General features: G+C 39.2%; 1 protein-coding gene across 1 annotated transcript in view; it reads right to left on the reverse strand.

Moving 5' to 3' along the window:
• Positions 1-12,551, reverse strand: part of KCNQ1 (potassium voltage-gated channel subfamily Q member 1) — a 361,282-nt gene that overhangs the window by 306,175 nt on the left and 42,556 nt on the right. The window contains exon 2 of the mRNA XM_061999062.1: positions 7,696-7,786. Coding sequence (XP_061855046.1) covers positions 7,696-7,786 — 91 coding nt within the window. The remainder of the gene's footprint in view (positions 1-7,695; positions 7,787-12,551) is intronic.

Raw genomic sequence — 12,551 nt, forward strand, 5'->3', positions numbered from 1 at the left:
AGATGCACCTTTGGACAGAATTTATTGGAATGGAGCTATATTAAAAAATAAAGAAACAGAACAGGGGTACACTATGTGACTTACGACAGCAAATGCAAACTCTTAAGAACAAGTGTACTGCTAAGAACTCTGGAGCAGATAACATCCCTTGTTTTTCAAAATGTTGCATACAATATAAAAGCAATGTTTTCTGAAAACTGGCACGCTACTGTAGCTCATATATGAGAAGCTGGGAAGCTTGCTCAGCACAAAACGACAACATGGCACTGTGCTCATTTTCAGTCTTTGCCCAGCACCTCCACAATGCCAGGGAGGGAGATCACCATGTCAGAACATGTGGGCCACCAAGCAGTCAACAGTCAACACCAATCTATTACCAGTGGTTTGTGCTGGCCTGCAATCTGTCACCAGCTCCGCTGTCAAGAGCTTGAGTAAAGGTTGCTCCTTCCAGAACCTGTCTTAGTCTTCAGAATTTGAGCCCCACTCAATGCTTGGTGCTTCACAGCCATCTCATCCCAACATACCGTAGGGATAAATGCTAAATTCCGATCCCCTCACTCACAGTGATGAAGTCACAGACTTTATTTTAGATGGCAGTGTTCAGGTATGCCAGCACAGAAGTCTGGGTACATTCCAAGAAGTGGAAGTGACTTTTTTCCACAGTTCTTAGAAAAGGCAGAAATGGAAGTAACCAATTTTCTGCATCTAATCCTATCTTTATCAAATACACGCTCCAGAGTAGCAGACCCAAATAAGAATTCAAGCCCAGAACTTTTGAACTTGTTAGAAGAAATATAACAATACATTTTAAAAGAGGGTTTTTAAATAAAATTCACTGCTTATTCTTATAATATACATCTAAAAGCAGTTTTGAATGGTAGCTTCGGAGAAGGTTAGCCAAAAAAACTTTTCCTTTTTCTCCTCTCCACTGAAAAGGAAACATCTAAGACAACAGCAAGAGCATACCTAGAAGGACAAAAGATACTGTATATCTTTCAGGGTGCTAGCAAGTTTAATATATTTTTCTTTGTCTTCCATGAAAACATTTGTCCAATTCATTTCACTGAAAGCTTTTATTGTTCTCACTTTTTTCTAAAAGCTGTCCACATGAAGAGAAATCAGGTAGGCCAAAGCAGCCTGTGGCTACAACTACAAAGTAGCCACATCTGGCAGTAAAGGTTTACACTACCCTTTCCATCCACCTCTCTCTCCCAAAACTATTTTTGATGATTACTCGTATAATGTTCCCTAAGCCCATATGAACAACCATCTCTTTATTAATAGATCACTTCTTCCAAGAGATATTTTTATCTTCTTGCGGACACCATCCAAGGGCTGAGTCCAGTCACCCCAGACAGGACACATCATGGGCCACTGCTGCCCTCTACAGATTTTGAGGGGAAACTACAGCTCCCTTCTGCAAGTGACTTTCAGCATATGTGAAAACAAAGAGCCTCTCATCTTTCCCTTACTAGTCTTAGTAATCTTTCCTTCCATATGACTTCTTCATTCCTTTCTGGCATTCCTCTTTAGATCAGATTTCATCTACACCAAACAATTACAATGAGTTTGGAGGCTTTTTTTCTTTAAAGTTCATTTCATTAAATTGGTTCAGCTGTCCTTAACATAAAATCTTATTTCCACTTTAGAAAGATCTGATTTGGCTCCCTTGGACCTGTTCAGAATGGACACAAAGCAGAACTTCAGATGGACTAAAAGCATGTTCACACAACTTTCTGAACCAAATTAATTCAACGCCTTTAACATCACATTTACATTAAACACACAATTCTCCTATACAGAGCTGGGGAACTGACAAGGCATTGCTCTGCAAACAGTCGGAACAAGTTAAGATGTTACTACCAGCAGCATTTCAAACCAATGCACCTGATTTTACAACAAGGCATTTTATAAACATTCCCATTATCTGCCAGCACAGCTCAGCTACAAAGATCAGAACCAGACTGAAGCACAGAGAGCAACATCTGTGTTCAGATTCAAAGGAAGTTCCACCTACTAACTATACTGTCACCTAATTAAAAGGGGGGAGGAGGGGAGCTATTTTAATTTCTATTCATGTTTCCTGAGCCTTCAAATCACTCACATTTGGTCTTTTTACTACCAACTAAAATGTAGAGAAGCTGAGTTTAAATAACAACTGGGATTCTCAACTTCACCTGTCCATGGAGTGGCAGAAAGGAAACGCTGCAGTGAGTGATTCCTTGGACGTGTCTATCTGCAAGTCCAGTAAAGGATGACCAAGGAAGATAATCAGAAAATAAAGTGCTGGATCTACTTTAAACTATTTGAACCATTTTTGTTTTGTGAAGACCATCTTCAGAATCAAAAGCTTTAACTATTTTTCTCTCTCTTTCTCACAAGTCCCACAAAACACAAACACTCCAGCAAACAAACCACAAGGCTTATGCTAAAAACAAAAGATTATTAAAAAAAGTAATAACATCTACATTTCTTGTAGGCCTGGACCCTGCACTACTTTCCTCTTAACTGAAGGAATAACTTCAATGTCAATAACATTAAACAGCCTAAACAATTACCTCTTAATTGATAATATTTTCTAATGTTTAAAAATTGTTTAATATCTTCAGTAAGATGTATGCTAAAGTAGAAAAGTAACTCAGAAAAAGCTGGAAAGAGCTTCCCCTTTCATCATAAAAATATGTCCTTCCTTCTTTTCTTTTTTTGTTGGAATCATTATTGAAATGAGATTCCTACCAGAAAATAGCTTTTTCAGGCACACTAAATATCCCTTGGTTCAGCAGAATATTTAATCCCCTTGGATCAGGCACTTGGATTTTCTTAGATCATGCTGAGATAACAACATTCTGCTGTGTTCTGGCACCATAAAATCCTTGCTTATGAAAATAAAAGAAAAATATGGCCTCTCTGGGAACATACATCTCTGAATTACTTTTTTCCATAGTTTAAATACTGTAGTATCAAAATCAATTTTTACACAGATATACCACATTCTCTTTATGAGTCATGGCAAAAGCTCTCCTGCACCACTATTTTCAACGGGCCAAGTGTATATATACCCTTCAAAACGAAGATCCTTTCACAGTTTTGGCTCAGACTCCAGCTCAGGCTGGGCAAGTGCCAACGAGTAACTGGAGTCAAACCCCTCCAAGAGCACCATCTAGTGAAAAAAAGACAAAATAAACACATGCAAATTTAAACAGTTTTCATTGCATTCGGGGAAACTAACAAAAGGCCAATTCTCTCCTAATCTCCCATTACAACTGCATTTAGGTATAGCTTTCATCAAGGCTCTTTGCCTTGTGAAGTGTGGTGACAAGTAGAGAAAGATTCAACAGCTAATTGTGAGCTTTTTGTCTAAAACTGGAACGCTACTTGGAACATGTATAAACTTTTCTAATGTTAAGCCTGCATTTTTTCTTACTGTTCCTAAAAAAAAGTGGAAAAAATTTTAAATGCTTTAAAATCATTGATATCTTAATGTCTTCTATTTCCTTCTATTAATAGTGGGAGGCAATACACAAGTAGTTTCAGAGGAAAAATAAAATTATATATATATATATATATATATATATATACAGTCTCAACAATATTTTTAGCTCTTTTCATATGTTATATCTTGATTGACAATATTAGTGAAGCATGAAATTCCTGTTTATGAAAAAGGGCACACTCAGCTTCCATCTGTGACTTCAATGTGATCAGTCTCCCTGGTTTCAAATAGACTATCTGCTGAAGTTCTGTAGGTGCTCAGATCTACACAGCATCAGAGCAAAATACTTCAGCTACCTGGAGGAAATAAAACTGGATAGCTCTTAATTGTGTTTTCAAGGGTCTTGTTTGACTGGTTTTTCAATCAGCAGGAATAGATTCTGTACTTCTCACAAAGTGCATCTTCAAACACAAGCAACTCACAAGTAGGATTACAGAAAGGATTCTGCAGCAATAGGAGTTTGCAGATAACACACACATGTGCTTTTACAGCTATTCTCTCTCATTTTCCAAATGAATCAGATTTAGAGTCCCCATGCAGTAAGCTCATCTAGCTAGTTGGGGCTGTTCAGCTCAGCATACCCACATGCTAACTCTGAGTACTCATTTCCAGTCATTCAGCATGAGGCAGTCATTTCTGGCATTTCCAGACCTATGGTTCTCTGATCAAACCTCTTTCCCACTCCAAAATACAATAAATCCAGAAATCTCAATTAGGCAAAATTTCAAAGCATGACACTGCACTTTTGGTATCACTATCTCAATTTTATATTTGATGCACTACAAAGCATACTTTGTTTAGAGAGAATTCTACTCTACTTAGGAAATTATGTTTAAGTAAAAGGCAATTTGCTCGTGACAAAACTCCAGTGATTTTCCATTTGAAATGCAAAGGGACTAAATTTTATAATCTCCAAAAGAATTAGAAGCCTAAGTGTTACTTCAATTATTTTAACACCTCTCAGAGCACACACTTGGGCAGTATTAATTCCATTTTCATGGAACGACTTGAGGTCTCAAATTCCATACAGCTGAAAGTTCCTTCCTCCTCACTGTCCCAGTTAAGCCCAAGAAGAAAAGCCTTCTTCAAAATTCCTGTACCCCTCCTGGTAGCAACACTTGTTGCCACACTCCTGTTTCTTTGTGGTATCAAGTAAGTGAACTTGTTTGCCCTTCTTTGCTCACTTAGAACGACATTATCTACTTTCATATTGTGGTACAACTAGAAGTCTCTCTGCAAACAATTCCTACTACAATAAAAAGAGTGGCCTCCTAATCTTCAATAAGTCTCCTTACATCACCATTTGGAAGCTTGCACTGTGTTTTTTCCTGTTTTGCTTTTTAATGCCTATATGCTGTTAACATTTTCTTTCTTTCTTTGCATTTTACAGTTTCTCTTCAATCAGCCATGTGTGACTAACTCCTCCCCTTAAGAATTCAGTTACATCTAATTTTGATAGCTTGCAATGATATATGTGAAAGTAAAAAAATAAAAACAGAATACAAAATTTTACTGGGTAGACACTTACAGAATCAGATTATGACATTTGTATTTGTGTTGCAAGGGACCAGAACTGCTTTGAAAGTCCCACTAGAACTGAGAGAGCAGAGAGCACATTGACCCATCATCATTAATTCCCCTATATTCCTTCAAAATTACCAGTTAATCTGGTAATTTAAAAAAAAAAAAAAACAAACAGTATCAGAATATGCCAATATTGACCAAACAAATGCTGAATTCCCTAGAAACCATGATAATGGGATTCCAATGTTAAAAATTAACCATAGTTTTTCCTCATGCTATAGAGCAGGAACACATATTCATACTACTGAGAGCAAAATAATACAGAATAGTATGAACACCCAATACATACTGGATAAGACAGCTGGCAACTAATATTATACCTAGTAGTTAAAATATCTTACAAGTTAGTTAAAAATAATACACCAAGCATGAAGATACTTTAACCAGAAATAGTGTGATTGACACTCAATATACTAGATTCTTATAGTATTCACATTAGGCATAAAACTGTAGTGTATAAATAGAGAAACTGACAAAAGATTATAATTTATGGATGTTTTAAGTGAACATTTTCATGTTAATAATCATGTCATACTTAAATTATATAGATGAAGCACTGCTAAAAGAACTATTTTGAATAAACATTTAAATTGGTATTTAGCATTTTCTCAATACAGTCACAGTGTTTTCACAGTGTCATGGTTTGACATGACAGCCATTTCTGGTTAAGGGGGAAGGGGCTGTAGAGATGGCTCCTGTAAGAAGTTGCTCAAAACTCTCCCCAGCTCTGAGCCAGACCCACTTCTGGGGCTGAGCCAGTTAGACGCCTCCACGATCACTTTTTAAAAAGAAGCCAGAAGAGGAGGCTTCTTCCTCCTTCTTATTCCTGTTTCTTCCTTCTTCTGTCCCTTCTTCTTCTGGCTGGTAGTGGTGCAAGGAGTAGGAACAATGAGAGAAACAGCCATGCAGACTCCAAGGTCAGTGATGAAAGAGAGGAGGTGGTGTGCTGGAGCAGAGACTCCCCTGCATTCTATGGAGAGAACTGGTGAAGCTGAGATTTATTTTCATTTCTTTAAAGACCCCGCATCAGTGGTAGAGACTCATTTTGATAATGATCCCATATCAGGGGCAGAGACTCATTTTGCTAAAGCTGGCCCTGGAACAGGGGCGGCAATTCAGTTCATTAAAGGCCCCGAGCCAGGGACAGTGACTATGGCCGGAGTAGGCCGTGTCCTGTGGGAGGGACCCAATCACTTCACTACGGACCCCAAGCCAGGGGCAGTGATTTTCTTCTTTAAAACTACGGCTGGAAGAGGCCGTGTCCTAAAGGAGGGACCCTTATCACTATGGCCGGAGCAGGCTGTGTCCCGAGGAAGGGACCCAATATCCACAGCTGTAACTGTGGGGAGGAACCTGCGACAAAGCAGTTCAAAGCACAAGCCGCAGCTGTTGGGAACAACCCACACCAGAGAAGTTCATTAAGGACTGTGTCCCGGGGGAGGGACCCCATGTTGGAGCAGGGGAAGAATGCCAGGAGTCATCCTCATCTGAGCAGAGAGAAGCAGCAGAGCCCATCTGTGAGAGACTGACCACATCCCCCATTCCCTGCCCCCCTGAGCCGTTGTGGGGGGAGGAGGTAGAGATATCAGGAGCAGTGAGCTGGGCCCAGAAAGAAAGGAGGGATGGGGGAGGGAGATCTTAAATTTCTGGTTGTAATTTTCTCATCATCCTACTCCCTTTTTGCTTTTATTCCATTCTGTTTCTTGTAGAATAAACTTTCCTACTTTCCTCTCTAAGTTGAGTACTGGAGTCTGTTTTGCCCAGAACCATAATTGGCAGCGAGTCCTCCCTGCCCTTGTCTCAATCCACAGCAACTTTGCTTATCTTTTTACTCCCATTTCACCGGGGCCTCCGCCATCCTAATGAGGGTGGGGTGAATGGGGGCACCGAGTGAGAGACTGTCACGGTGCTGCTGTGCTAAACCACGACACACAGGTAAAATAATGGTCATTTATTTACAAATACAGAGAAAACAATGTAGCAGAGGGTAACCCACCAGTGAAGCACAACAAATTTGAATGCCTTTCCAACCTCAAAACTAAGGCTCTTCAATGAAATCTAAGGTGGCTGGACAGTGATACTCTTGGAACGGATACTCTTGAAAAGTATCCATTGCAGCACTAACATAACTGTAGACAAAAGGCATGTTTTCTCTACTGAAGGGAAAGTGTGTAGACAGGTAGAGCAAGTTGTCTTAACTGTAAAGTCAATGAAAATACTTAAGTTTTCCACTTGTGAAAGAAAGATAGATCTGACATCAAATAAAAGAAAGGACTTCCACTTACTTTTTTTCCCCCCACCTCTGGTCAGATGTCTGGCCTTCACTATGGCTGAAAAATGGATTAAGCTGAGTAACATGAAGGATTCAAGCTTAATTAGAACAGCTATGTGTGTTGAACACAACATAGATGCCCTCAGTAGAGGTCATACAGGGTAAAGACTTGAGTTTTGTGCCACCATGACTTTTGGTGTTTCTATGGCTTTATAAACTCATTAAGGAAAAGCAAAACAGCCTCTTGTCAAGGAACACGTTGCTTCATGTGGTACTAGCTCAAGAGATTGGAATTTGCATACTAAGAATAAACATGCATCAGTCACATTGACGTCCACGTACATACCATCCAAAATAATGTCCCCGTAGCAAGAGCTGCATACTGTTCAATTGTAGACAGCACACTGAAGATAAGGCATATCAGCACAATAAGGAAGCTGTAAATAAATAAATTAAAAAAACATAAAGTTAAAAATTGTGTAATGCAGCCTAGGAAGATCCTAGAGGGAGGACAGATAGTTATGCCATTACAAAGTATCTGTACACACAGAAATGTCATTGGTCTTAAAACACAGCCAGTAACTTCTGAGCAATTCAGTTTTATGACAGATAGTTTATCTTCAGACACTAAGTTTCTAGGTTGTACATTATCAAATGGAACTAAACAATAACATTATTAGCTTTAGACTACCTCTAAGACTTGCTGTTTCCTAACCCCTCAGGGTAACAGTATTCCATGTTCTTTATCATCACAAGCTACTACAGCTGGATCACCACCACACAACCTTCCCAACATCTCAAGTATTTGCTATTTTGCTGTTCCAAATTCTAATAAGCTGCAAAGACAAATCTCAACTAAGCCAGAAATTAACAGGCTCTGCCCACACTGCCTTTTATAACCAGCTAAATAAAACCTGACATTTGGCATCTGAAACACAACCTAGAACTGATTCTACTTTCAAATAAAACAAAATTTCAAAGCAACTAGCGGAGAGAGAGAGAAGGAGAGAGAATATAAGGGTTTGTTCCCCAGGCCTCCCTGGCTGAGTGAGCCCTTAGGAGAGCATCCTGCTTCCCCAGGTAAGATTCAGGACAGTCAGGAAGTTGCAGCAAACTCAACTGAATTCCAGTTTTTTTCTCCCCAGAAAGCCTCTTCCTCCATTTGGGGAGCAAAACTACCCAGCCCTGCAGCCTCTGCCTTCAAACCACTTCCCTTAAAGACCCAAACTGGATGCTATCCACTACATGCCAGGCATGGCCAGCTTGCAGTTTCCAAACAACTGTGTGTTCCTTTTAAAAACATGACATAAGCAATGAAGAAGACTTAAAACATTCACTCATTATACATACAACTAGTTGTTGGGGGTATTTTTTACAATTCTGTTGAGACAAGTAAAACTAATCCTTTGCACTTGACAGAAATTTGTTGCAAATTCCAGTAACTAAATCATGCTCCCCATTACATCTCTCTCAAATGGTTAATCAGTTGTTTGGGTTTTTTGCCCCTCGGAACAACAACAACAATAATTTACATAATGAATAAAACTGAACTCAAGGAGAGAAATGGTAAAACAGGATATCACTGGCTGCAAGTTGGTGTGGCTCAGTGGAAGACATCCAGAGCCTTTCTCTTTTTTCACAAAAGTGAGCAATTCATTGGGTGAATCTTTTGGACAGTCAAGCACTCAAGCAAATGAAAACATGTCACCGTTGACGTTATAAACTAGATTGCTCAAGGGTTGCTTCAAAATATAGCCCACATAAGTCCAATGCACACATAGACAAATGATATTGTAAAGACATTACAAAATCATGGAGAGGAAGTTTGTAGGTAACTGCATACAATAATTAAATTATTTATAATGATGTTAATAGGACAAAGATTATCACCTTTTGACAGAAACACACATGGGAACACACTTTATGTAGGCAAAGCATAAGTCATAAACACTCTGATATTTATCTCTAAAATCTTCTCATTTTCTCTTATATCTGTAACTCTGGCCATTCTTAAAAATAAACAAGATGGGCAGGCAAGGGAGAGGAACACAAAGATGAGCCAGTTGTTTGAAACATAAATGTTCCCCCACTGTCCAGCCGTTCATTCTGCAATATTCCCATGACTGCTTAAGACAGACATGCCAACATGAATGTAAAGTGGTTCAGTTGCATAGAGGTAACTAAGGGGAGTCTCTGGATAAAATGTCCAATAAACATAAAAGTACTGGCTCAAAGAGAACACCAAGTTGTATAGCATATTGTCAGAATACACCTTGAGCAGTAATAATTAGTACTTGTGCTCCTTAATAGCAACAGACTTGCTAGAAGTGTAACTCGGTCAATACATGGAACCACAAGAGGGCACCAAGGCAAAGACTATCCATTTCTGTGCTTCTAAATAAATACAGCTAAAGAGAACCTAATAAGGATTGAAGGTGAAAGCTTGTATGCCTAAGCGATAGGATGATAAACTTAGGGTAAATAGTTTGCCAAATCTCTTTGCTTGTTACTATTAGAGAAACTGTAGGCTAACCTAAGAACTGAATCAAGTGCCAGTCACTGTACTATCTACTTTCATGCACTTGAATTCATTTCACTCTCTCATTTTATTGTTTTTTTTTAATCCCTAGAAAACTTCTTGTCGTCTATTGCTGTGCTCTTTCCCAGCTGAAGTGTGAGACACCCTCATACCCACAAACACACATTATTCTAAAAAACCCAAAGATGTTTGGTCAGATATTGCTGCTTCCTAGCTGTTTCCTTGGCATTAGAGAGAAGATGCCCATAAGTTATACTAGTACTGCTGTGCCAGTGTAACACCACAGCCAAGCTACAAGCTCTGTCTCACTGGCATCACTATTTTGCTTCTGAGACTAGATCAACTGCATATCTGGAACAAGTGCAAAATTACAAGATTAAAAAAAACCCACACAGATCTCCTCCGGCATCCACTTCCTTCCAACACTCAGCTCTTTCCCTGTTTGTTTCAGTACCAGTGGCTTCCTCCTCCACTTCCAAAGCATAAGAAGAGAGTGTGGCACAAGGAAAGTGGAAGACAGCTGCCTCACCTCTCTTTAGCCAGAAGTGGAACACAGATTTCCTGAAACTGTCTACTTTCCCTTCTTAACAGCACACAAGTTCCCAGTAGTTAGATAGTCAAGTAACAGTTGAAAGGATAGATTGCCTCAAACTTGAATCTGCTCTATGTAAAATTCATCCTTAAACTTGAATTCACTCTATGTGAAAATCCTCCTGGATATGTATAACTGTCAAGGCTCAGAAAGTTTCCACTATTGATGTGAGAGCTAATGGACAACTGAAACCAATCTTGCTGGTAGACTACCAAATTACTAGCAGATAGAAGTAACAGCCCTACCATAATTAACCATATAATCCTAGATTAAGATTTGTTAAGAGAGCTTTGGTTCAGACAAACTAAGCCTCACCTGCACAAGAAACCTCTGTTGTCAGTGGAAAGACACTGGACATTTCCAGGGAGAAATTTATGTCCCGTGTGAAACAAGTTACTGTGCAAAGCATTATTTCAACTGATAAGCCAGTAAAGGCTCTAAACATTGACATTTAAATTAAGTAAACCGAATGTGGCCAATCCAGTGTATACTTTAACCCCAAAAGACTTACTAGACTTCACAGAACAGTCATTTACTCCACTTGGTAGAGCCAAGTTGCTTTACTGAAACATAAGAAATGGAAAACTATGTTGTTTAGCCATCCTTGTTTCTCTGTCTCACAGTAAAAAATTAGCTCCCCTATAATATCACTCAGGGTCTTAAAGATCTAAGACAGTTTAACTGGTTTAACCAGTTGCATCAGCCACTTTGGAACACCTTCCAAGGCACACAATCCCATGCCTATTTCATCAGTTATATGTGGGGTAGGGAAACTCCACATATATTCATCGTTGTATCTGCACTAATGATTTAAGAATAATACCTTTTTCCTCTGAAGGAGAGATAGGCAGCAGAACATTGGAATTTCTTTAACTCTAGCTGTTAGAAAACATTTAGCGTCTTGGAAATCACCAATCTTTTATCTCCTGAAACACATTGCTTGTTTACCCTCTATGCACAAACGACCATCTTCAAGAAAGGAAGTAGAGCAACGAGGAGTTGAGGCTTTCATCAGCTCTGATCTAACTGAGATTGTGGGGCCAAGCAAGTGATAGAGATGAGGCAATAGCACGTGAAGTGTTTCAGATTGCCTTTCCCAGGTTACACAGTAGTATCTGCCTGAATTTAGATAAATCACAGATACTGCATTAGCAGATGCACTCAAAAATACTTAGCTTTGTGGTTAACTGCCATCTAACAGTGCCATATTTCTTTCAAGACCAAGAATTTTGCAAGTGTCTGATCCCCTCTGTACCTCTTGATGTGAAAGCCACAAAACCAATATTAAGGCATCATGGACATGAACCTTTACACAAAGCAGCAGATGTCAGGAAATGTTTTCAGTAGACTATTACTAAGTGACTTGCTCTCTCTGGAAGCCAGCACTGCTGTACTAGAAGCCAGTTTCTACAGTTGTCTTTTCAACTGTTTTTTACAGGTCCTGCATGCCTGGTGGAGTCAGGCCCAGAAGTGGAACTGAGTGCACATGGAACAAAGTCAGTGTGCAGCCCTCCAGCAGCACTTTGAGCTCACATACATCCAAACCCGTAGAGACACTTGGGATGTGTGTCCATGCTACACTACACATCAAAGAGAAAAGAACAGAGACACTTGTGTTACATGATACAGTCATGTGGGCAAACGGGGAATAAATAATGAAATTTGGCTTACTCCATAAAGTCAGTCAGACAATTTAGATACTTCTTTTGTGTCAAACAGGTTTGAGATATTAGAGAATTTACAGGAAATAATGATACAGCTGACAAGTAAACATGACCAGCCAGTACATGTGCTATATTTACCAAGATATAGGAAATATATAGGGACTATATTAAGAGCTAAAGGTGTATTTAATGGTTTCTGACTATTCTAGGATAGATTTTGACTTTCAGAACAGATCCAGACTTAGGGCTTTTTCACTGACCACAAGGATAGCTGCAGAAACTTGACACAGTACAGGTAAGCTATCATTACTCTGCAGCCTCTAGCCCTGAGCTGCTGGGTTTTTTTCTGTATTTAACTATGGCTTTAGAAAAAAGGTGTGGAATAATTAAAATAAGAATTAAACACT

The sequence above is a fragment of the Colius striatus genome, chromosome 7 (assembly GCF_028858725.1).
Source record: "Colius striatus isolate bColStr4 chromosome 7, bColStr4.1.hap1, whole genome shotgun sequence".
NCBI classification, from domain to species: domain Eukaryota; kingdom Metazoa; phylum Chordata; class Aves; order Coliiformes; family Coliidae; genus Colius; species Colius striatus.